Source organism: Pelobates fuscus, chromosome 7 (assembly GCF_036172605.1).
Source record: "Pelobates fuscus isolate aPelFus1 chromosome 7, aPelFus1.pri, whole genome shotgun sequence".
NCBI lineage: Eukaryota > Metazoa > Chordata > Amphibia > Anura > Pelobatidae > Pelobates > Pelobates fuscus.
In genome coordinates, this window is record NC_086323.1 from 58,501,762 (window position 1) to 58,528,996 (window position 27,235).

A 27,235-nucleotide genomic window follows, 5' to 3' on the forward strand; every position below is an offset into this window, starting at 1 on the left:
GATGAGCCGTATCTGTTTTTTTATTACACTCTCCTTTTTTCCTTTCTTAAGACTTTACATATTAGAAGGCATATTTCCAGGATATTGAACCATAGAGATTGGGACCCTTTAAAGGACACTGCAGGCACTGCATCTACTTTAGTTTATTAAACTAAACTTTATTAAAATTAAAATAGTGTCTGGAATCTCCTGGTGCCATAATTGTATTCAGTATTAAACAGTTTGTAATATTTTTAAGATTTAATGCGAACTTGGAGTCCCCAGCAGCAAATCCCCTCTGTGCTGCTTTGTGTTAGCCTGAGCAGCAATGAGCAGCTGTGATTGGTTGAGAGTATCAACTGATTGTTTTCAGCCTGTCAGAGCTCCAAATGACAGTATAAATGAGTATGACTTCAAGAAAGAGTGAAATTTCTGTTTTAGCTACACCACTAGAAGGGGCCGGACTGTCGGTGGCCAGGGACCCTTATTGAGTGTTAAACTGTTTCAAAATGGTTTAACACTGAATGAAGGGACAGTGTCTCGGGACTCCAGGCACTTACCAGTTCAAAGAGATGAAATTGTTATAGTGCCTACACTGTCCTTTTAATGTCAAACAAAAGTTAGTATTGATGCAATCAAATTTACTAGTATTACCCTTTTATCGTTTTATGTTCTGGGACCTTGTAGAAGAGATATATTTATGTATTTATTGTATTGTTTACAGCTGTTGGAGCTTTGTTTTTTCCTGTTACTTGATTGCATTATGTTATTGTTTGATATAAGGTTTATGTTACACATTTTAACAGGACTTTTTTGAGTGTTATTTTATTTTTAGACACTTTAGATGTCATTTATATTTTCATATATTCATTATATACGACACCGTGTAGGAGATTCCTTTTTTTTCTGGTTTCTAAGTTTACGATTTTTGGTAATCCGCTGTTTTGCTAAAAGCCCTTGGGTCTAGTTTAGAGGTCAAAAGTATGGTCATATGTTCCAACACACTTCTTTTTGTTTTACAAGTTCAAATGGACACTATAGTCACCAGAACAACTACAGCTTAATGTAGTTGTTATGGTGAGTATAATAGTTTGCTTCAGGCTTTTTTTCATGCAAATACTGCATTTTCATAGAAAAGGCAGTGTTTACATTGCCTCTAAGGACACTTTTATAGTGGGGTGAGGGGGGGGGGGCAAGCCACCTAAATGGTGGGTTAAACACTATAGGGTCAGGAATACATGTTTGTGTTCCTGACCCTATAGTGTTCCTTTAACTAGATAGTCATCATACACAACATCCTCTCCTCCCCTCTGACACCTTGTTCTTTATCTTGTATTCATTATTATGTAAATATATTTGAATATATTTAATAATATAGTGAAGTTTTCAAAAACACATAGTGGTACAGACAGAAATAAGGTTTGGAATACACCTTTGAAACACTTGTTCTTGGGTGTAAACAAACAAGAGACACATTTACACTAGTCAGCCACAATATTAAAATCACTGACAGTTTAAATATATATATATATATATATATATATATATATATATAATGTCATTCTATGTATATCTCCTTAAGGACTGTGGACATACTGAGTACGTCTGACAAACGGTCGTTAAGGACCGCAGACGTACCTAGTATGTTCACTGCAAATAGGAGCCCTGGACTTACCTGGACCGGCGATCACATTCGGGGGGGAATGCCGGAGACCCCAGCAGTACTCCTGCAGCAGCTCTGGCCCTCCAAGGCCATTTGATCACCATGATCATATTGCTGCAATAAGACTCTAGGACTATCTGAGCTGTTAGGCAGTCCCCCAGGGTGCTAAATTAAATGTTATACATATATTATATATGTATCATATATTATAAAATAATTAACGCATTTTACAATATATTATACATATATAATGCATATATATGATTTCATTATAAGTGTACTTTGAGATATATACACATATATCTCAAATACACTTATAATGAAATCATATATATGTATAATATATTATAAAATGCTTTAATTATAATATATTATACATATATAGGAAATTAAATTGTGTGTATATATATACACACACACACGAATTATATAAACACATAATGGCCGGCTTTAAAAATGTCCCAAGTAGGACATGGGTTCACGATGAACAGCTGTGAAAATTCCAAGTTGGAAAACTAGAATGCGCACCCTCCAAATAAGGTCTTTTAGCCCCCAGAGAACCCAAGACACCTATACATGGGGGATATTATTGTACTCAGGAACACATATTGGGGTGCGGAACACACATTGGGGTGTTCTTTGGCAGTAACCCTCAAAGTTCTCCGTACATGTATTCTTAAGTTGCTATGTGTGTAAAAAAAAAAATCACCAATTATTATTATTCTTTTTTTTTATTTGGCATTGATTGGTGGTAAAATGGTTGCATGAAAAGAGTCAAAATACCCCAAGTTTAATACCTTAGGTTGTCTTCTTTTAAAAAATATATACATGTGAAGGGTTATTCAGGGATTCCTGACAGATATCAGTGTTACAATGTAACTTGCGTTAATTTTGAAAAAAAATGGTTTGGAAATAGCAAAATGCTACTTGTACTTATAGCCCTGTAACTTTCCAAGAAAAGCTAAGAACATGTTAACATTGGGTATTTCTAAACTCAGGACAAAATTTAGAAACTATTTAGCATGGGTGTTTTTTCGTGGTTGTAGATGCGCAACAGAGTTTGAGAGTGTTTTTTTAAAAAAATTTTTATAGTAAATTATGGTATCTTTAGAAAGACCATTTAATAGTGAGAAAAACAGTATTGATAATATGTGTGGGTACAGTAAATGAGTAATAGGAAAATTACAGCTTAACACAAACACTGCAGAAATGTAAAAAGAGCCTTGGTCCTAAATGGTAAGAAAATTGAAAAGTGGTCTGGTCACTAAGGGGTTAGAGGAAGTCACAGAGTGGACATCTTCCATGATCCTACTTTTAAATGGGCGTATTGTCTTTCCCACATATTTAAGAGGACACTCACAAGTTAGAAGATCTATAACTCTCGAAGTGTTGCAATTAGAAAAATTGCTTGACAGGAATTTTGAGTGTGTTCATAGAATCTGTGATCGTTTTCGATCCTTTTAGAATATATCGACATGCCACACAGTGACTGCACTGATAAGTGCCAGCTACAGAGATCCAGCTTTTCTTGACAGTTGGGGTCAATAGGTGATTAGGCACCAGCAAATCCCCATTTTAGCTGTCAAGGAAGATTTTGGGGAGATAACTTTGGATAGATGTGGGTCTTGAGTCAAGAGATGCCAGAAATTATCCATCACTCTCCTGGCTGCTTCCCAACCTGAATCAAAGAGTTGTGCTAATCTCAAACGTGTCAGTTACAGTCCATGAACAGTCTAGGAAGTTAAGGGAGGGGGTCCCTATTTCAATAATGAATTATAGTGATGCCATTCATAACACATTCTCTGTAACATTTTTTTTTTTTTTTTATAAATTCTTTATTTATGTCAAGGAAGAACATTACAATAATTGCATATCAAAACGAGCCGATACAGAATATTGTTACATTATATATGCATGGTTCACATCGTATTTGGAATGACCTTAAACTATCCCTCCTAGTAAACCTTCACTTCACCAACGTATCCTGGAATGCGGCTATCAGCTTTTAACCAGTCCTTCCCAGTTTTTTATTTTTAAATTTTTAAACTTATAACATAGATGAGAGATAAGCAAAGGCAGTAATAAGACAAAAACAGAAACCAATAAGGCAGGTCAAACAGTCTGTAACATTTTTTTGTAGTAGTCTGTTCTGAAACACGGTCACACTGGAAACGTTTGATTCATACAGTTTACCCATAATAGCGGTTTTGATCTATAGCGCTCTTCGATTGCCTTTTCTTATAGCCACAAATGGTTCACTGTAGGTGATATACAAATATATGTTTGGTTGACATTTTTTAAGGTAGCAGTTTGTGTTATTACACTGTTACATTTGATACATTTTATTCAACACAGTTTACTCATAATAGTTGTGTTGATTTATAGTTCTTTATACTGCCTTTTATTATAGCCACAAGAGGTCTACTGCAGTTGATATTCAAACCTTTTATAGGTTTTCTAACTCCCATCCCTATCATCCTCAGCCAACATCCCATCCAGTCTATTTCAGAGTCTGCCCCCACTTGTTATTATAGAGCATTTACTTGTTTGTGGCTCTTTTTAATGGGTTTATGTTATAACTTTTTCTCTAAATATAAAATAAAATGTATCTAATTGTATGTATTTTTCTAGTGCTATATTAGCTCTATATTTCACAAGGAACTCACAAGGAATTGTGTGTCCATTGGGTTTTAATCCTCTGGACATTCGTGTATTTTTCTTATGGTTTGACCAATGCAACAGAGCTAGTGTGGTGATTTTTTTTTCTTCTTAATTTAAATCTAATATTATATTATAAAGGCATTCGGTATATGACTTTAATAGAGCAGAACATTAGTGAATATATCGCAATATAGACATGAAGTGGGAAAGCCTGGGGTATGCTGAGAATACAGTATGACTAAAACCCAGTGGAGGCTTGTCCATTGGGGCACTTGTGGCAGCGCCTCACCAGTTTTTATGTGGGGGAAGAAAATTATTTGCAGTATTTTATAAACACTAAAATTATTTTTCTGGAGGAAGGGTGGTAAGCCACAAAAAATGGAAAAACGAGTGTCTCATTAATTCAGTAATAGGCTTCAGTTCTGCAGTGCCCCTCCCTCCTTGGTATCTGTTTGAAGAAGTATACTTGAAAGCATCTCGGCATGCCGAAAAAATTGTGCTGATTTGGAAGCTGCCATGTTTCAGCAGGTTTTGCACATGACTACAAAAACAACAATATATGTGAACACAACCCAGTGAAAAAATGAATAGTTCAAAACAAACCAGGACTTCCCTTAATATTTTTTAGGTGAAGTTTTCCCGGTAGATCCCCGAAGACTTCCTCTTGTCTTCAATAGATATATACACATAGAGTAGGGGAATATCTGCTAAATACAGACACAATGGAGAAACATAGCGTTTAACTGTGTGTGGGACAGATATTAGTATGTAATCACAAATGGTCACTCACAAATTCGTAGAATTAAAACAGCTTTAAGCAGTATCTTTTCTTTCAGTGTCCAATGTGGTGTTGTCCCTCCTCACACGTTCATCATAAAGTAGATGTATGTATCTCAAAAGAGAAAGATATATACAAAAATGTAGTGCACTTCCAGAGTAAAGTAAAAAAGTATTTAATGACTTACATTGAAATATAAAAACAAACAGCTTGTCACCATACGTCCTACGCGTTTCGTCCCGAATCTGGACTTCCTCAGGGACTTGGTGCAGTAAAGTGCAATGAAAAATAGCAGCATAAAATACAATCCCCCCTCCCAGTCCTTATATACACCCCTTTTGAGTTGTAAACGTCCATCAGCTGGCTTTCAATTCACTTTTTCGCGGCAATGAACCCGGTGACGTCATCGCGTACGTTACGCTGTTGAACCTGGTGACGTCATCGCGTCCGACGTGTGCGTTTCATTTTGCGTTCCACCGACCCGGAAATGGGTCCCGGCCGTTAGTTAGTCGTTCTTGCAATGATGTGTTAGCTCAAAACATATGGGTAAAGGAAATCGGGGGGAGAGGAGAACAATTAAAAAAACTCTGGATGGCACTACTTGCAAGAGATATGGAAATAACCTCTATATTTACAATATGGTCTATACTTATAATACAGTCGATATTTATAAATCTTACAGATACATTTGTCTTAATGATGAGATCTGTATAGGTACATGTGTTATCCGTTCTGCATACATTTCATACATGTTTCATTTAATGGAAAGAAATCAGTATTTACAAGATAGGGGAAAAGAGTGCAAAGCAGATGTCTATATTGCCACTATTAAATATAGTATCCATCTGTGATGCAGTATCCATACATACATATACATATTAATGTACATACATATAAATATTAATGTGGCTGGTGAAACCCATTTATATTGCACTTCTGTCTCTTTCTACTTAAAGGTGAATAAAATCCTTTTATATTTTCCGATCTGATGATTTATTGAATATCACATTACCTATATTTAGAATTTTATGGAGAAAAGGGGTTTTATTAAAATAAAAAAATATATAAAATATGAAAGAATATATAGAAATAAACTTAAAAATAAAAATAAAAATAAAAATGAAAAAAATGAATAAAAATAAAAATAAAAATGAAAATGAAAATGAAAATAAAAATAAAAATAAATATGAATAATAAATATGAAAAATAAAAATTAAAAAATGAATAAAGAAATAAAAAAATGAATAAAAAATATATTAAAATTAAAAATAAAATTGAAATGAAATATATATATATAATGGAAATAAAAATTAAAGATAGGGTTTGCACATGACTAGTCTCTTTTAAGAAGGAATTTCCATTGAGTTGCCATTCGGGCAGCAGAGCCAGCTGGCCATGAGTGGAGGCATGCTATTTAATGTTCAGGGGCCATCATTGGATGATTGCACCAGGGGGTGGGTTTACAATGCCTTCAGGAGAAAGAAGCAAGAGGCCATCTTGAAAGTAACACAGAGCACATCAGCAGCAGGTCCTGGCTCCTGCCAATTGTAAGTGTATAATAATATATTTTTCTCTCACCCAAGTAACTGCCTGATGGATGATTAAGCAAGGGCATTTACTCCAATACATAATTAATATATATAAAGCCATGGAAGCCAAAGGGTAACAAGGGGAATTGGAGCTTTCTGACACAGAGCACTGTGCTGTCTGTCACTAATATTTTTAATCTCCTTCTACCCATACCCACCATCTTGTTTATAGTGCTCAGCCACTCTACAGCTGAGACCTGAGACACTCATGCTGCAGCTAGTTTAAAAGTTGCGAAACTGCAGGACTGGGGCAGTGACTCTGAGAACTGATCTGATTCTGATTTTAATATTTCTTAAATCTTTAAAGATTGTTGCTTCTGTTAACCATGTAATCTAATTATTGGCTCCATATTACCACTGCAGATGAATTATATTGCCAGCTGCAAAGGTAATAAGGAGTCTATCAGTATCCTGCTGCTTTAACCATGTGTACACTCAGCGGTGTATCTACTGCGAGGCTGACAAGGCATTTGCCTTGGACGCACTTTCAGGGGGGCAGCTTTTTCTGTTGGCTGGGGGGGCCCTGGAGCTTGCCGGCTGGCATCTACCTTATGTGGGAGGCAGGCGGCAAGGGAGCACTTTCTCCTGAGCTCTTCCTTGCTCAGCTCCCTCGCGCGCACCGCAGTGATGCTGGAGCCGAAATATGACGGCACTCCTGCCCTGGCTTCACTAAGAGGCGCGCGAGGGAGCGGAGTAGGAGGATCAGAACTCCACTCTGAACTTGCCAGCCCGACTGCCCGCCGTGCTGCAGCCAGCCCCACTGGACATTATTACATTATTTATCCAAAAAAGAGCATTCAAATCATAGAAGTGTTGTTATTGTTCCCGAAGTTCAGTAAACAACCTGACTTGAACGTTTGTTAATCTAATCTAAACTGTAGAGAAATTATTGGCTTATTAAGAGAGTAGCTTTAATTGAATGTGACTTGGAAGGCAATGTGCTGGAATAAAAACCATACACACCCGGGATGTCATGGTAAGTGGACATGTACAAGCAGGAACTGACATTTGTGTTTGAAGATGTTTCCTAATTTGATAAGACTACAAGTCCATGCAGTACTGCTGGCAAGGCAACAAAATCATTGTATTGGGGATAATCAGGGGCAGGGGGGGAGGGGGGAGGGTAGAGACAGAGGGGGTGTTTGTTAAAGGCTGACTGAGCATCACAGAAAGTGTGGTACTTGGTTAGTTTGGCCCTTAAGTGATTAAGAGAATATGAATGCGTGAAATAAATAATCGCGGTTTATGAAAAGAGTCCCCTGTTCCAGGCTGTTATCACCCAAGCATGCTTTGTATTAGCCTGGTAAAATTTCACTCCGATAAATGATCAGTCTGGTCTTAGAATGTTCTCATTGTAATTATGAAAATCATTTAGAGGTTTCTTTAAAAAGGCTAGAATGGATTATGTAAGCTAAAATAGCAGAGCTGGAAAACACCCCAACTTGGTAAGTGGTATATTGTTTTCCAACTCTACTATTTCTGTTATTTCACTATAGCTTTCATTGTAAATTAATTCAAAGTGAATTTCAAATTTAAGGCCAAAATATCCAAACTCGGGGAGGAAAACAAGTCATAAAAAGCCAACCTTGCTACCAGTTGGGACACTTTGGCCTTTAAAAGAACATGCCATTTACATCATTTTAAACTATTTAGTAGATACACTACTAAAGAAAACATCCATGTATATTTTTTCCCTGAATGTTTTCTATGGGGTGAATGAAAAACAAGTCAGCAAAACTGCTGTATGCAACCTTTACAAGCCCTTCTATTTTCTGTGACACAAGGGGTTATTTGCTAAAGTGGGCAAAATAGTTAAGGCCAAAATAGATGAACTGGAGAAGAGAATCACTGTTTAGTAGACATACACCCCAATTAATACATCAATTTTTCATGCATGCGTTCATTGGGGGTACATCTTAAAAGAGCTTGCAAAGGCTACAGATATTATAAACTGCAACCTTAGCAATTCCCCCATCCACTTTTTTATTTTACCGGGAGAGACTTTCAGTGTCTCAATGAGAAGCCACGTCTGGTCTAGAAGTGCTATGCTGAGGTCTGTGTAGGACGAAGCAGCCACTTACATTGGCTCAGGGGAGCTAATGAAAGGAGGCTGCAAACCTCCCTGATTGTTTGATTGAGAGCCAGAGGAGTGTAATCAGCAGTTTTATAAACTGGTGTTAAGCTAGGATACTCCTCTCCCATAAGACACACACAGCAAACTGAGGTGCTTTCTGTGTCTGGAGTGTTCCTTTTATTTGAAAATCACCAGATTCCTAAAAATAAATTCACATTAGTTTATAGAATGTTGTATGTTATATCCACAGGTGATAATGCAAGTTGTTTGACTAAAATTCATCAAATCACATGTTTCTGCTGAGAAAAAAAAATCTGAATTTTGAAACATGATAATTGCTATATATTCAAAAGGACAAGGCTGCTTGCTGTATTTGCTGGAAGTTATAAGTCACTATGATGGAATTTTGCCTCTGGCGTTGCTAGAAGACCTTGCTAGTATCATTGCAGACCACACAGCAGCTGATCTTTAAACCCCAACACAAAATGCGTAACATTGAGTTCAGTTTCACTGTATAGCTATTTTGCGACCAACAAAACTTTTCATTTTTTACTTAGTAATTGGGAATTCTATGTGTAACACCACATGTGAAGTCGTCAGTAGTTGACAAATATCCAAATAGTTTCTCTTCATATGTGAAAGATATGAAACTGTGTTATGATTCACAAAACTATCCCACTGAGGTTAAAGGCTTTCTTGTTCATCCTGTGATTAATTTTACATTTTGACACCATAGACATGGTGATGTTTTAACAAGGGCTCTTCTACAGACTGTAACTTTTTTATTATTGCTATAATAGATCAGTATCTAGAAGCACCAGTTAAGCTATTCTGATTCAGAAATAGAAGAATATTTTCATGAAATAACTTTTGTTGGATGCATTGTTCTGTTGCCTAGGACACTGTGGATTCTGCTTTTAACACTGGTCTGCACGTATAGCATGCCCGATTCCAGCATAAGATTTCCTGCACTAATACAGTTATATGCCTTAATAGGGATTCATTTAGGAGATGGAATACTGATGAACCTACAAGTACTAAGGGACTTAAAGGAACACTATAGCACTAGGAATACAAATATGTATTCCTAACGCTATAGAGCCCTAGTCACCGTTCCGTGGTGAATAAATGCTTATTTAACCATTTATATGCTTACCTTAATCCACTCCCTCAGCACTGGTGACCTCTTCTCCATCATTGTCCGCTTCTGAGTGGAGCCGAATGCGCATGCATGGCCATAGGCTTGGGTGCGCATTCAAGCCCGCCCAATGCTTTCGTACGGGGACTCCAGCGTCAAATAAGTGCGGTTTACTCTGTGTAAATCGCGGAAGCGGCCTCTAGTGGCTGTCAGGGAGACAGCCACTAGAGGCTGGATTAACCCTGCAATGTAAACATAGCTGTGTCTCTGAAACTTCTGTTTACATCTGAAGGGCTAAAACCTGGGGGACCTGGCACCCAGACCACTTCATTGAGCTGAAGTGGTCTGGGGGACTATAGTGGACCTTTAATTGATATATTGGAAAATAAAATGTGTTTAAATCTGGAACTAAATTTAATAGACTGATGAAAACTAGAAAATTATCATGTCAGGAATTTGTGTGTGATGTGCAACAGTCATTTTAAAATTTGCATTAGAAACATATTAAAATAGTTTATTTGTAATGCCTTATTGCTTATTTTTATTTAAGATTAGACACTATATTTTTCCAGTATAAGTAATATCTGTACAAGAAGCAAGCAAGTGCCACCAACATACCGGTGGTTTCTAGCAAACCTTTCCTGATACCTTCTCTTAATCTTGAAAAGTTTGTTTTCTTCCGTTTGTGATGCACATTAGATGCTGGTCTGTGTATTCTATGTCTCTGGAATTTAACGTGCATGAGATATCGACTATTTGATTTTGCAAGTGGATGTTTTTGTTTGGTTCCTCTTATGCATACCAAGTCGGCTCTATGACTAGTGGTGCTCTAAATCTTTTTACTAAGGATTCTCTGCCTTAACAATTCAGCTACTAAAATGGACCTCGGTCTTCTACTTAAATTAAGCCCATTCCCTTTAATTTTTGGAGATTTGGCCCAGTGTCCTATACTGTGGTGGCTGCCTTGTGGTTGCACTGCATTAAATAACTAATTAGTAGTTGGTAATACTGACCACCAGCAATCACACCTAGATCAGATACGGATCAGGAACTATGGAACTGGTAGTTTTTAGAAAAATCTATGTGTTTTCTCTACTGAGGAGTATGGAATAAAATGGAAGAGATCTTGCCGTGGCACAAACCCAATAATTTGGCTTTTTTAATAATGTATTTCCATCTTGAACTGAGTCAAATTTTAAAAATGATTTTTGTAATGTTATACAGGTAGTTCTAGAGAAAAAGTTTAAATGGGCATCTCTTAAAAAAAACTAAAAAAATTGCATAATTTGTCCCTCTACAGAGAGGGTAAACAGAGAAACCAGCACATAGTAAGTCACAGTGATCTCAACAGCAATTTCCTATTCCTGGAAAATAATGTGATGTGATGTCATAAATCTGAAATTGGAGATTAGCAACAAAGATCATAAATCAGCACAATTACTGCTCTACTCTACAAAATAATAAAGAATGTGCTCATTCTACCATAGATATCAATCAACAATCTATAATAGCATGAGCTACGTTCCAAACTAATAATTTCAGAAGCAGACAGCTGAATAGAAGTAACCAGCTATCAATAAATGTTTTACAGTGTGTTCTTAGTAAACCAAGTTATAAATTAGCCTTTTTGTGTAAATGTTTAGTATTTCTTCTTGTAAATTAAAGTAGATTGGGCTGCTGTGATTGAGAATGTGAGCTGACCACTTTCAGCCCAATTTCAGCCTATTGAACGAATGTCCAAGGACTATTAATTAGTGTTAAATTGCGGAAAGGGTTTAACACTGAAAGCAAAGACAACACCAGGGGTCATGAAATGGTTATAGAGTCTACAATGTGCCTTTATTGTTAGAGATAGATTGTATGTAACTGGGTTTATATAACCACAAAACTCTCATAATCCTTTGTGTATGGTAGTTGCAATATGCCTGGGAATTTAAGCTGGACCTGCCTCATGTTAAGAAGGATCACATGACAATTTGAAATATGAAATTAGTGTATGACCTGACCGGACCTGATAATATTTAAACTCCATGTTGTGTAAATGCTACAGTGTTTGCGGTTGTATTTCTCTGAAAGTAAACTAACCATTTTAGTAACAGACTGCTGAATTGTTGTGGGAGACATTGGTTATGCGGGCCTAGTACTTAAAAAAAAAAAATTCAGTTAGATTTTAGCTTTTACAAGTATTATAGTCTAAAATGTGTCACTATCATACACATGCATCATTACCAAGTTATTTGCCCTTCCAAATGGCAACATTTCCATAATCCTTAACAGTAAAATACCGAAATTATATTTTTGAGATGGCCAACTGATTTGTTACCAAGTTAAAATTATATTTTAAGCAGCATATCCACTGCTGCAGCTGGAGCTAACCTGCTCTCAACCTATCGCCAGTCAATTTGAACGAAATTGTCACTGATAATGCAGAAGTGTACATTCTGTATTATAAATGCAGTGAGGGAGGTCTCTGGGTGCTGAGGAGAGCCCCAATGTGTTTAATACTAATCCTGAATAGTTGAATAACTGACAAAGAACCAGGCGGCAGTGCCCAGAGACAATTGGCAGCATAACCACTACACTGAGCTGTAATGGTTATGTTGCTTGTAATGCTTCTAATATTTTCAATGCCTTCATGAAAACAGTGTATGGAAAATATACATATCATATCACTCCTGGGATTTCACATGTTATAAAGGGAATATCTATGTTGTGTTTTTAATAATCAGAAATGTAAGTTTGTACAGTATCGGGTGTAGTGGCACTATGTTCTCCACTGTTTGATTGTCTTTTGTGAAGATTAGCACACGTGTATATTAGCACAGGTTTTAATTTGCCTAGCCAAGTCTGATATTAACAGAACAGTGAGGCTATTGTAACACATGCCCAGTTGGCTTCCATCACACATTTGTTCTCTTAGCTTCTTTAACCCCTTAAGGACCAAACTTCTGGAATAAAAGGGAATCATGACATGTCACACACGTCGTGTGTCCTTAAGGGGTTAAATGAGTAATTGTGATCTATTTATTTACGAGAGACAATTTATTGTTTAAACAAGATTTGGACACGTCATTTAATTAAATCCTTCACACAAAATATAAATCTTACGTTTTGCTCAAAGAATTATCCCAGAATTTGGCATGTTTATATATGTTGAATTTACAGGTTCAAAGAGTATAACAGAACAATGAGTGTAATCACAGAAACTGAGTAGTCTGTAACTCTGTGCAACATCGTACACGGGCAAATATTTAGATGAAAAGCATAATCAGAATCCAAAGTAATATTAACTATCTGCACTTTAACCTTTCCTCACGTCAAACGCAAATATTGATGGTCGGCCAGACAGAAATTATACTGTGGAACTTAGAGCATTTCCTGTGGTAAAAGCAGCGACTGCACAATCCGTACGGTTTGGTTACAGAGAAGTCATGGATTCATTTTTAGGGGGAGCTATGTCTTTCCCCAATATTTCATAGCACAATGCTAAGCATCCTCTAATTTTATTAAATAATATTGTTTTTCCCCAGTGCTAAAAATGTATTGAGTAATGTTGGCTTGATTGGTTCCCAATCCTACCCTCAACGCATACCAGGCCCAGGTTTTATCAGTACTCCCATAGGAACAAAACTGGGAAATGCATAATTCCTAAATGAGAAAATCCAATGTGTTCTTTGTACAGAAGACTATTTGCATGTAAAGACTTCCTCTCATTTTGCAATATGAGGTGGAAATTTCATGCAAGTAATATCAATGCAAATCGCCCTCAAATGTTGTCAACTTGGAAATTGCTGTTTGCTGTCCTCCACTTGATGCACAAATCTTGCAGGGTGACCAAGGAGGGGTGTGCCTATGATTTGGAGAATAAATATAATGGGGGTAGAGTTGTTAAAAGCTTTGTTTGTGAGTGATAGTAGCATGTACTAAATCTTGAAGGGTACACAAAGAAATGTCTAAATGTCCAAGAAGCACAAAACACATTTACAGAATGAAATGGCAACAGGAGCAGAGATGGGTTTGTACACATGGATTGAGTGAACTTTAAATGAGATGGTGAGGAGTAGTTTAAAAGAGCAGCGGGGCAAATAAGTAACCTACTGCCCTACCATTGCTGTTACATTAACTTGATGATGAGGCTGGGGTGGCTGTTTTAAAGCTAAAATTTTGCAAAATGTAGTATGCTGGGATAGTAAATGATTGGTGTTCAGAAAGTCCAACAAAAACACCCCAGGTTATTTACCTATAGGCATACCATTTTAGAAAGAAATCATTCTGTTTCACCCTCCATTTAACATTTTCCCATGCTTCAACTTTGAAATTTGCTGGGACAATTTTTGTTTTGAACAAATGCAAACGTGTGATCTGATAATATTTTACATCAAAGATAACATCTGAAATGTTTTTTGTTTTTTTTAGATAAATGCAATCTCTGTTTACATTGGGTTCCCTGAATTGTAAACTGTGTAATATTTAATGTATAATTAGCATGTGTAATATGATATTACAATGTCCTTCATGAAAGGGTATGCTCTCTGTTTGCAGTAAACCAAAAATAAATCTCATTATTTGTAGTAATATTTTTTTCAAAGACATTAGCTGTTTAAAAAAAAAAAAAAAAACACACACACATTTCAAAATCATTACATTGCAGTTTTATTTTTCTAAAAATGTCTTGGCAAAACATAATGCATTATCATTGCCAGCAGAGAGAGCTTAGATTATATTACTTACCATTGTTATTGATGAATAACAGTTTATCTATTCAAAATCGCCATTTTTTTTATTTTTGCTTTCACTAGTATACAGTTTCTTAGTAAAAACTGCAGCTGTAATTCCCTCTGTAAGTATGTAAACAATTAGCAATTTGAATTGTTTTAAATTCTAAAATGTTAAAATGCTTGTCCAAAATGTAAATTCAATATTCACAATAGTATCATATATTAACTAATTGTTCTGAAACATAAATATGTTTAAGGAATACATGATTTACTAAACTTAAGGATAGTACTATGTGAACCTCATGATATATATTTTAAAAAGTTAATGTAATTATTTTTTTATTTCTAAAGATTCTTACAGTTAAAACTAAATTTAAACCTGTTATGTTTCTCTCCTGTTAAGAATGCGTATGCTGCAACAATAATAAATGGAACACCATTCTGTGCCTCTGCAAAGGATAGCTACAACCTCATGATCAAAAATCCCCCCTTTGTATCATACCTGAACTGTGCTGGGGTATTCATGATTTTCCTCGGAAAGGTGAAGTATGAGCCCGCCTAAATTTATTTTGCTTCCACAGACCCATCAGAAACCAAGCAAATCTATTCATACAGTCTCTCAGGATTCAGAATTTTACTTACAATATTTCTATTTTTATTTTATTTTTTTAGGTATTTGTAGTGTGTTTTACGGTGTTTGGAGGACTTATGGCATTCAACTATCACCGTGAACTACATGTTTGGGTTGTACCTCTGCTGTTGGTTGCCTTTTTTGCTTATTTGGTTGCCCACAGTTTTCTGTCACTGTTCGAAACAGTTGTGCACAGTTTGTTTCTGTGTTATGCAGTGGACATCGAGACCAATGATGGAACTCCTGAAAGACCATACTTTATGGAACAAGATCTAATGGTAAGCACCTTTACAGATGTTACCTATACCAAATTACATTCTTAATTAATTCGTACAATGTGTTAAGAACTTACTGTCATTTTGACCTAGTTTTCACATGACTTTTAATTTAGTGCTGAACAATTTTGTACTAGGCATAGCGCTTTCCATGTCAATCCTTGAAAGGATAGGTCAGACTGGAGTTGACACCCTTTTTAATGCTTGAAGGAAGACATACCTGTATTCCTAACACTTTAGTGTCCCTGTTCTAGTTATTGTGGTTCCCCCACTGTGTGTGCAATAAAAATAATAAAGGATACTACTTTTCTATGTGGATTGCAACGTCATGTGACAGTTTTATTTGGTCATTGCAGCAGAAACTACTCCAGTAGCTGTCGGTGTAGCAGTGACTGGAGGTGTGTTTAACCCTTCAAGATAAATATTGCCATTTATGTTTTACTTTGGTTCACATGACAGAATCAGTGCACCTAGGCCACGTCATTGAGATGAAGTGACTTGGGCACTTGACCTTTATCATTGCATATTAGCCATGAGGTTAATTGCACTTCTCAAACCAGTCCTCAGGTGTTATTCAGTTTTATACTTCTATTCCATTTGGAATAAAATAAAGTATTCATTATTTTATGGATTGTTTTGGGAAGAACTGATCACCTGTCACATTGTTTGAATGCCATACAAGATATTCTATGGTCTGGGCAAAGCATATCTACAAATTGGTGCAGCTTTTCTGAATAGAATGAAGGGAAGGAGAAATCCTTATACAGCGTTACCCGTGTAAAATGTGTATATTTTGCTTGGAGTAGCACATTAATTAGTACATCACGTGAGTTGGTTATATATGTTGACCTCATGCCCTCTAGTCACTCACAGCAGTGGTGCTTTCTATAAATCAGTTCTTCCCAAAACAATCACTATTTTATGGAATACTCTGCTTTATTCCAAATGGAATAGAAATATAAAACGGAATAACACCTAAGGACTAATTTGAGAAGTACAACTACCTCATGGCAAAAGGGTTATTGCAGGTAGGAAATGTTTGTCACAGTACAGCCCAGTAATGAGACAACTGGAAAATAACTTCATGGCACATACTAACTGAATAAGCTGAAACACTGATCCAGGAAATTGCCTTGTGTACATTATGAGAAATGCATTCCTTTTTATTACTTTGCTTTTCTGGACAATTTTGTTCCAAGCACTAAAACTGATTTTATTTTGTGTTCATGGCCAAAAACAGAATTTTATGAGAACACGAAGAACGGGTTTCAGGTCTCATACATATTCCAGCTCACTTGAGCCATTACAGAGAGAACCATAGCCAGTTCCCTTTTAGAATTCTCCCACCTGCAAGGGCAGTCTAGATCCAAAATGCCCCCAGAATCCCAGCTAGCATGAGCATGAATCCTAGATGATCGATTTCACTAGGCACAGTGTGCAAGGGATCCACGTCTGGAATACCCTTTTAAGTTAGAGAGACCCTCGTCTAGAGATGTAAAATGTCCGGAAATGTTAAAGCTATGAGAAAAACAAATATTCTTTTAGGGACTGGAAGTTATGTTCTCACACTGGGGACATAAAATGCAATGTGTGTAAAATATTATGATGCTTGTATTAAACGTATTCAGTAACCAGTTTAAAGTTACTAGATAAGTATTTAGAAAGTCAAATTTATTTTGCCTGTATTTGAAAATACTGTGGTAATATTTTCAAATGGTAGCTGTTGGTGTCACCATTTAACTGGAATGGGGGGAGGGAGGAATGTAGTGGCCAGATTACTGTTTGACACTATACTGATTTGGTTGGGGGGGGGGGGGGTGTCTATAGCTTCCCTTTAAGGCTTAACTGAGAAGACAGAAACAATTCCACCAACTATACCAAAAAGATGAAGCACATAGGCAAAAGAAAGATTTTTTTTTTTCCTGCAGTGCCCCCTAAAGACAGAAATGCATTCTCTCTTTTATATTTGAGAATTGCAATTTCAATATTTTCACATTATTTGAATTGTATTCCAACATTTGGACATTTTCTCAGGATACAGGTTTGAAATCTGATTATTTGCATCATGTTATATCGTTTTTAGAAACCATATTGGAGGTTTAAAGATATCCCATTGTACAGCGCTACGGGATTTGCTGGCTCTATAATAATAATGAACATCTTCAGGGTTATTCATTAAAGTGAGAATTAAAAAAAATGTGGGCCATAATAGCCATATTAGGGAAAGTCTCCAAGATCAATTCTGTTTTCAGTTTGGCTCTATTGGCCCTAAATTAGCAATCCACTTTGTTCCCAGTAATTCTAAATTTGGTACAGAGATAGTTTGAATCAGCAGTAATAATTACAATTAGATTAGGAGTTTACAAGTAAATTTGGCTGCAACTAGGGAAAATGTATTCATACTTACCGTAATTTTCCTTTCCTGGCGATTTTTCATGGCAGCATTTAACATATGGGTTAGCTCGTCCCTCCGGCCAACAGGACAGGAAAAACAATTAAAGAATTAAATTACCCTGAGGTATAAGAGATCCCAGAAGACTAGGTTCCTCAGTCTAGTAGCAAACTGATCCGACATAATAAAAATGGGTGGGTAACCCAAATGCTGCCATGAAAAATAGCCAGGAAAAGAAAATTACGGTAAGTATGAATAAATTTCCCCTATTCCTGGCTAATCATGGCAGCATTTAACATATGGGGAATACCCAAGCAGTAAATACCACAGGGAGGGAATAGATGCTCAGAAATAATTATTTGCTTTGAGAAGCACAAGAGTTTAGGACCGAAAGGCCAAATTGCAGACTAGAATCTGAAGAAACATCCAGTTTGTAATGACTAATAAACGTCCCAATAGAAGACCAATTAGCAGCTCTGCAAATGCTCTCTGGTGATACTCCAGACTCTGCAGCCCATGAAGTGGCAAACGACCTGGTAGAGTGTGTCCTTATATTCTTGGGAACAGGAACTCCTCGGACCTTATAAGCCCTTGAAATAATGGAGACAGTCCAGGAATGGAGAGTAGAAACAGAGGCCGCTTCGCCCTTACGGGAGCCCCCAGGGACAATGAAGAGTTGAGGAGACTTCCTCCATGCCTTAGTCCGTTGAATGTAAATCAAAAGACACCTCTTAAGGTCCAGCATGTGACACTTTTCTTCCATCTCGTTCGATGGATCCTGAAAGTAGACTGGAAGAATGATCTCTTGGTTCAGGTGGAAAGGAGAGACCACCTTAGGCAGAAATTCCGGTCTGGGACAGAGAACGACCTTGTCATGATAGAAAGTGGTATAAGGTTCTTCTACCGAAAGACCTCTTATGTCCGCCATTCTTCTAGCTAAAACCAATGCCAATAGAAGCAGGGTCTTTTGAGTCAGGGATAACATAGGGATTTCGTCCAATGGTTCGAAAGGTTGTTCCTTCAAGGCCTGTAGGACCAAAGGTAAATCCCAAGGACACTTGAATGCCCGGATCGGTGGTCTGATCCTAAGAACTGCTTTCATGAAGCGCATTACCATGGGGTTTACAGCCCATCTGACACCTGTTATGGCAGAGATAGCGGAACAATGAACCTTGAGAGTGTTCAGACTTAGACCTCTATCCAACCCAGCCGGTAAGAATCCTAAAACCTGGGAAATAGATGGTGACTCTAAATCCTTCACGTCTTCATGAAGCCATTCCGCGAAGGCCCCCCATATTTTATAGTACGTAGAAGATGTAGAAATCTTCCTGGAACGTAACAAGTTGGAAACAGCATCTTCAGTAAACCCCTGTTCGCTTAAGGATTTCCTTTCAAGAGCCATGCATTAAGACACAGCTTGTGTGGCTCCGGGTGTACTAGAGGTCCTTGGGACAGAAGATTCCAGAAGACTGGAATTTCCCATGGATTGTCTATCAACAGACTCTTCAAGAGGGGAAACCATGGACGACGAGGCCAGAACAGGATGATAGCAATTATCTTGCATCGTTCTTTGGAGATTTTCTTCAGGAGGGTGGGAATGAGCTGGATCGGAGGGAATACATATGCCAGCTGAAACGGCCATCTTGATGAAAGGGCGTCTTGAGCATATGCCAGAGGGTGAAATCTCCTTGTCATGAAGCATGGAAGATGAGTATTCTGAGCAGTAGCCATTAAATCCACCTGTGGGAGCCCCCACTCCATTACCAGTTGTTGGAAGGCCGAATCGGATAGCTTCCATTCTGTCTCCTTCACTTGATGTCTGCTCAGGAAGTCCGCGATCGTATTCTCCTTCCCAGGAAGGTATAGGGCAGAGAGCCCGGCTAGAGTTTTCTGTGCCCAACTCATGATTGGCTTGATCTCCTTCATCAGTGCATAACTTCTGGTACCTCCCTGATGGTTGATGTATGCAACAGCAGCCCTGTTGTCTATCCTTAGTTTCACCCATTGATTCTGAATGAGAGGCTTGAAGTGTAGAAGAGCCAGGAAGGTTGCTCTCAATTCCCTTATATTGGAAGGAAGATGACGGGTGTGCAGGGGCCATAATGCCTGGACAAATTGGTCTTTCAGATGTGCACCCCAACCATCCTGACTGGCATCCGTGGTGATTATCATCCAGTCCACCTTCCTCAGAGGGAAACCCTTGGATATGTTTTACCAAGAAAGCCAGTAAAGAAATCAGTTGAGGGACAACTTTATGTGATCCGGAATGGACATCTTCATTTCACATTCCTGTGAGGCTGAATCGAACTCCTGAAGGAAGTATTCTTGTAGAGGGTGGAGGTTCCACTGAGCCCATCTCACTAAGCCAATCGTGGAGGAAAGGGAACCTATGATTCTCATACATTTTCTTGCTTTAGTCGTCTTTTCGATTTGAAATTCTTGAATGCATGACAGTATACTCAGTTTTCTGTCATGGGCCAGAGACACTACTGCTGACATGGTGTCGAATTCCGCTCCTAAAAACACCAACCTTCTGGCAGGCAGAAGTTGACTCTTCTGGTAGTTGATTAACCAGCCAAAGCGTTCTAGTGTCTGGGGTACCCTCAGTCGATGTTTTAGCAAAACCTTGCATGTTGGAGCGACTATCAGGATATCGTCGAGGTAAGGGAATACTGCTATTCCCTTCTTTCTGAGTAATGCGATAACCGTCACCAGGATCTTTGAAAAGGTCCTTGGGGCTGTGCTGATTCCAAACGGTAGAGCCCGGAACTGGAAATGTAGATTGTTCACGCAGAATCTGAGAAACCTCTGGTGATGAAGAACTATGTGCACATGGAAGTAAGCGTCCTTCAGATCTACTGAAATTAGCCAATCTCCTTGACGTACCATCGGTATGATAGAGCGAAGAGATTCCATCCTGAATTTTCTCACCCTCAAGTGAATATTGAGATGATGTAAGTCCAGAATGGGTCTCCACTTTCCTCCAGGTTTCTTCAATAGAAGCCCTGAAACATTTGTCTGTCTGGAACAGGAACAATCACCCTTTGATGTAGAAGATCTCCAGTGTACTGAATTAACGCTTCTCTTTTTTGTGAATTCAGGGGCAAACTGGTCCTTATGAAACTTGATCGGGGAATGTCCATAAACTCCAGAGAATAGCCTTCTGTAAATATGGACTTCACCCATAAGTCTGGGATCTCTGCCCAAACCCTTTGGAAATGGTCTTCCTCCTACCAAAGGTGCTTGGGCGTAGTAACCTTCAGAATTGCTTGGAAGGATGAAAGGAAGAGGTGTTCGGCTTTCCTCTGGCGGACTTGTTGGTTTGACCACTTCTCCAGGAGTTAGGTCTGTAGTATTCACGACCTGGCCTATAAGCCTTACTGTCTCTATAGGAAGGGTGTTCCCTATATGAACGACGTTCAAGTGGAGGTCTTCTTGGACGTCTATCTTGCGGAAGCAGAACCTGCTTGACATCGAGTGCTATCTTGATGGCGTCTTCAAGGGGTTTCCCAAACAATACCTCACCCGAAAAAGGAAGGGAACATAAGTTATGTTTTGAGGCCATATCAGCCCCCCATGATCTGAGCCACAGTGCACGTCTGGCTGCAACCGAGAATGCCATAACCTTCGACATGACTTTAATTATATCTGTAGAGGCTTCTAAGAGCCATTCACTGGCTAGTCTGACTTCCCTTAAGGAATCTGCAATGTGTTGTCTTCTGACCCCTTTGTCCAAATCCTCTTCTATGTCCAGGATCCATACTCTCATAGCTCTGGACATAGCAGAAATAGAAACCGCAGGGTGACATCCAGTACCTGCTGCTAAAAAACATTTTGAAATGTCAGCATCAATTCTTTTCTCCATAGGGTCTCTCAGCGAAGCATTGGAATCTATCGGGAGAATAGAACGTTTAGCCACCTTAATAACTGAGGCATCAACCTTTGGGTTAGAGGTCCAAAGTCTGGAATCCTCCTCACGTATGGGGTATCATTTTGGCAGACGGTTTTGCAGAGAAAGTCTCTTTTCTGGAGTCTTCCATTCATTACTTATAAGATCCTTAATGGACCTGTGTACCGGAAATGAAGGTTTCCTTTTACTGAGATCCCCAAAGTGTTTGTCCGCTGCTGAGGTTTCTAGCACCTCGTCAGGTAGTTCCAGTGTTCTTCTCACAAGAGAGATCAAACGCTCTATTGCTTTAGAGTCTAGGGGGCAGGAGTATTCCTCATCACTGGAAGACATCTGTTCAAAGTTCAGGGAACCTGAATCCTGTCCGAAATCTTCGTCTGAAGAGTCGTGATTTTCATGGGGATATTCACATCTAGGACGTTTGCCTTTGTGTGATTCAGCAATGCCTTCCGCCACTGCTTGTTTTATCCATGAGGCTATATCCTGGGCAGAGGTGGATGCTTGTGGAGGCTGCTGGAATTCAGATTCTCCTGCAACTCGAGTCAAACATCTTTTGCATAGCCTGCAGTTATCCAAGGGTCTGGAGCCACATCCAACGCAAGCTGCCAGTTTATCCCTTCTCCTAGAAGGAGATCTAGGGCCTGTCCGGTCTTGAGGGCTGAAATTACAGAAGTCAAGAGACTGTACCCTCTATTGCACTGTTTTTATTATGGGGAAAAAAATACATAAATCAATGCTCACCTATGACCTAGAATCGCTTATTTAGCTGAAGTGGGAGAGTGATCCCATTATAAGAACACAAGTTCAGGCTGAGAGAAAAAAAAAAAAAAATTGAGGAAAGGATATTTTAACAGAAAAAAAAACATTTATACCAAAGGTATCCTGAAAAGGGAAAAATTTAATAAATAAATACCTGCAGAGAGAGAGAGAGCTTGATTCCCAGAGAACAGTAAGTATTTCTTGAGGGATTTGAATTTCGCAGCAAAATTTAAACCGCACTTTTTCCCTTTAAATAGAAAAGGCGCACTGTGCCTTTAATCGCGCATGCGTGATACGCCGCGAGCGCCCGGAGCCGCCATTTTTGATACTGGCGAACAAAGGGCTACTCGCGTCCACTTACCATTGCGCATGTGCGGGTGTCCTGATCCGCCAAACCGGAAATCTGGCGCCAGAATATGAAGATTCACCTGCAGGAACAGGCATTTCAACAGCTCTCAGGAGGATGCCAGAGGAACACTAACTCCTCTGGCTACCAGGGGTCCCCAGCTACTAGGAGGTGGGTTGCATGTACCTGGTCTTCCTATAGAGGGAGGCTTACTTATTAGGGAGTAAGGCTGAAGGACAGGTGAGCATAAAAAAAAAAAATATCCTTGTAATAAATACAAGCTGTCCTGTCTGGCTAGGAGGACAGGAAAAAAAGACTGAGGAACCTAGTCTTCTGGGATCTCTTATACCTCCGGGATAATTGAATTCTTTAATTGTTTTTCCTGTCCTATTGGCTGGAGAGAGGAGCTAACCCATATTTTAAATGCTGCCATGATTAGCCAGGAAATGTCTATTAATTGTTAGCATGACACTTTTGGTAACACATGCACTTTAAAGAAACATTCCACATATATAGCACTAAACATGTTGTGTTAAAGGGTTACTACAGCCACCATGACCACTTATGCTTTTGGACGTAGTTATGGTGATAGGTATTTGTATATGCACTGCACATACCATAGATATTTGCACTTTTGTGCTGGGAGCTAGTTGTTTTAGGCAGCACAGTTCTCTGTTGTAATATAAAGCTGTTTATTTCCCAAATATTTTACAAAGGCGGAATTAATAAGTTAAAATAACATTGAGATAAAGTCATAGTAACCAGTGTATTCTTTTGAGGAGGGATTGTCTCTTCCTAGATTTTAGCTCAGCCACCAAGCTTACTAAAAGTTAGTTATTGTTTTAACAAATATAGATCTTTTTACCTAAATGTGCATGCCACAGTGGACCCACCAGCCCTGCACGGTTGTAAGTGTATACGGCACACACATGCTCTTGTATGGCATTTTTCAATTGGTGCCAGACGCACACTTTACTTACCTTTGCTGCTTCATTCATCCCAGTATATACCCCGTTTACTGGGGTGAGGGAACAAGGAATAAGGAATAAGGATTTCTCTGGAAGTGACAATTCCGCTGTAAGGAAGCAGCATGTATATGTTTATGGTGTTTTTCAGTATTGTTTTTTTTTTGTTTTTTTTTTTGAGAAACCGGGAATCAGTATCTCCTTAGAACAGAAAGCAAACTGCTGAGAGCTTCCTGCCCAACCAGTTCTGTAAAGAGGTCAAGTTGTATAATTGATCAAAATGACACGAAAGCTACTTACTGGAATAGTAACTTACCCACTGGCCGAGCACCAATGCCAGCTGAACATTTCAGTACCAGTGCAACACGCAGTACCTAGAGGCAAACCTTTGTAAGTTAGGGAAGTCTCATTGCACCTGGCATTTGTTGGGCATAACTGCAATAACTTTGGATTATGCTAAGGTATACTGAGAAATAAAGGGACGATCCACTGCCAAAATAGTAGATATACCCCCAGCAAGTAAATGTACAAACAAATGCATGCATTTTTTCATTTGGGGTACATCTAAAAATAGCTTGCAAAAGCTGCAGTTCTCTTGTCTGCTATCTTTGGAAACCTTACCCAGCCCAGACTTTCTGTGGCTGCCTAATCACAGACATCCCAGCTCAGTGAGAAGTCTTTGCAAAGCAGGTGCTCTAGGAAATTGCTGCCTCTTGTTTAGCTCCACTGCGCTAACCGAAGCAGGAAGTAACAGGATCTGTTGTCTGCTTGCAAGCCATGGAGTGTAACAAGGTTAACTTAGGAAAAGTGCCAATTTTCTATTGAAATCTTCACATTATTTTTAAACGGCAAGAGGCTGCACTATTCACACACAAAGCATTCCAGCAAGATTTGTGCCTTAGGGGTCCAGAATGTCCCTTTAAGGAAGTTGTAGTTCAGCTGCACCTTTGAGGCTTGGCTTAATGTACTTCTGCAAAGCCACATGAGAAGCTGCCGTTCTACAACAAAATGGTAAGACTAATAGGAAACTCAAGAACTATAAACACTGCAGCATACTTTGGTATTTACCGTGACACAAGTGCCCTAGCGCAATCCCACAGCAAGTAGTCAAACCTGTTTAAGTATATTTTGACAACTAAACTGGACTACACCAAATGCCTGTATCTGCCTCCCTTGCAGCTAGAATCTACACTTAAGTTCAACCCTGCTGGCTTACTTGCTGAGTTTGCTGCATACTCTCAATCAATGAGTGTCTCCCTACAATACAGGGTTAGACTCAGTGGAAAGCGTCTGACTTGCAAAAGAGAGCCATTGAAAATGGCATAGATCACTGAAATAAAACTAATGGTTAGGTTAAAAAAAAAAAAGAGGTAGGGATAAATAAATTGCATACAAATATGTATGCACTCTCCTTAATTCAAAAGAACATGTCCATAGTCCATATCTTTTTAAAGCATCGGATTACACACAGACTCAAGTGTGAATTTTGCATTAAACTCTTTCCACCAAGATATTTATCTTCCCATTCCGCCTATGCTGCAGCCATGCTTGACAGATTGTTCTGAAAAACGTATCTGAAGTGGTTCCTTCTGTCTTATTACTCTTTGTAAAGATTGAAAATGTTCTTTTGGTGATAACTATAAAGAGAATGCCACTTTTCTGATGTGCAGTTTCAATCAGAAATATGATGTTAAAATAGTCTACTTATTATGCAACTTGGAAGTCTCCCATAGAGCATTTACACACTGGCAGATTATTCACTGAAGCAAGAATGGTTGTGAATTCAATTAAAGATTTACTTAATTTTTTTTCAGCACGAGACTCTTAATGCTGCTTATCAGGGAGGAGACATGGCCTCCATAGTTGATTCAATCCAATGCTCCTCAGAGGCAAGTGTTGCGTTCATCCAAAACCTCCTCATAGTTAAGCATTGAATCAATGCTTTCCTATGGGGGCTTCTGTGTCATGTGACAGAGTCTTACATTGCAGTGTTAAAACGAAAGGACCATTGCACCCAGGCCACTATTTGAGATAAAGTGGCCTGGGTAATTTTAGTGGTCCTTTAAGGCCAAAACAGCCAGACTGGAAAATTTTAGATAAGTCTGCTATGCATTTCAAATTCACATTAGAGAATAATCCTGTGGAATCTTATTTACGACATATCCTACTAAGAACTAACGTGAAAAGTGACCTAAAATTCTATTGGTTTACAATTTCAAGAAGACCTCAAACATATCTCAGCAATGCAATTTTCAGATCATTTGTTCCTTTTACATCAGGACATGAAATCTCCTCCATACTCCCCTCCCCCCCATAAAAAGTTGCAATATAATACTGAAGATCACACCATACAACTTATTTAGTAAGCCTTTAATTGTAAGTAGACACTGTGTTTGATACCAGTTAATATGATCTAATTTCACTTTTACTGGAGTGTCTCCTACAGATATATTTATTTTTATAGCTGTTCTAAGCAAATCAGTCATGTAAATAAAATCACTGAAATAACTAAATCTTTTTTAAAAGGCATTAATTCACCGAAGTACCAGTGTACCTGAAAAACTGAACATACCAACACAGAATGGTGATGAAGGTACAGAACTACAGCCAATAGCCAGAGCAGAATGATCATCCTTTTTTACAAATGGAGCTTCCTGTCTGCTGATAAACTACAGCTCTGCAAATGTACAGTTAAGAGACAAGAGACTGGCTCGTTTGGAAGACTTAATGACTGGTTGCATCACAAAGCTTCCCTGCAGTACAAGAGCTTAGGAATTTGTTTCCAACACTATATGCTGTGTGACTACGGGCATGCACAAAGTACAACCCTACAGTTTACTTCTTTATAATGAAATCTGTTGCCAAAGTTCCCAGAAGGATTTCTACAACGTTTGCTGCACAGTGCAAGAACATAATGCATTGCGTTTGTATCCAGTGGTAACACAGACTGACATGGTGCTTTGCACAGCCTACCATAATGACTTTTTTTGGTTTTTTTTTTTTTTTTTAAAGCCATTCCTTTTGCATGGATGCCAATTCAAACTTGAAGTTGAGGATGAGAGATACTCTCCAATGTGTTTTTTTTTTTTTGTTTTTTTTACTACTCCCACCTTTGTTTGCATTATATAGACAACTTTTACTCTTCAGGCTTTCTCAACTCTGATCCTTCAGGCTAATCCCTACAAAAGAAGAACTGCAACTGTACACTTCTGTAGTATGTCTCATAAATTACAAAAAACAAAACACATTTTAGTAATTTAAAAGTAAAATTCAGCTTCACTTTTAAACTATTTAAAGGGACACTCCAGGCACCCAGACCACTTCTGCCCATTGGAGTGGTGTGGGTGCCAACTCCCACTA

At 38.3% G+C, this 27,235-nt stretch overlaps 1 protein-coding gene across 2 annotated transcripts in view; it reads left to right on the plus strand.

The window, feature by feature from the left end:
* The window catches only part of SLC44A3 (solute carrier family 44 member 3), a 181,015-nt gene extending 153,780 nt beyond the window's left edge, over positions 1-27,235 (plus strand). Inside the window, exons 13-16 of one of the 2 annotated variants that reach the window (XM_063428333.1) lie at positions 15,004-15,141; positions 15,273-15,509; positions 25,690-25,764; positions 26,402-27,235. In XM_063428333.1, coding sequence (XP_063284403.1) covers positions 15,004-15,141; positions 15,273-15,509; positions 25,690-25,764; positions 26,402-26,503 — 552 coding nt within the window. In that variant the 3' untranslated portion in view covers positions 26,504-27,235. The remainder of the gene's footprint in view (positions 1-15,003; positions 15,142-15,272; positions 15,510-25,689; positions 25,765-26,401) is intronic. The other variant, XM_063428334.1, reaches the window with a different exon arrangement.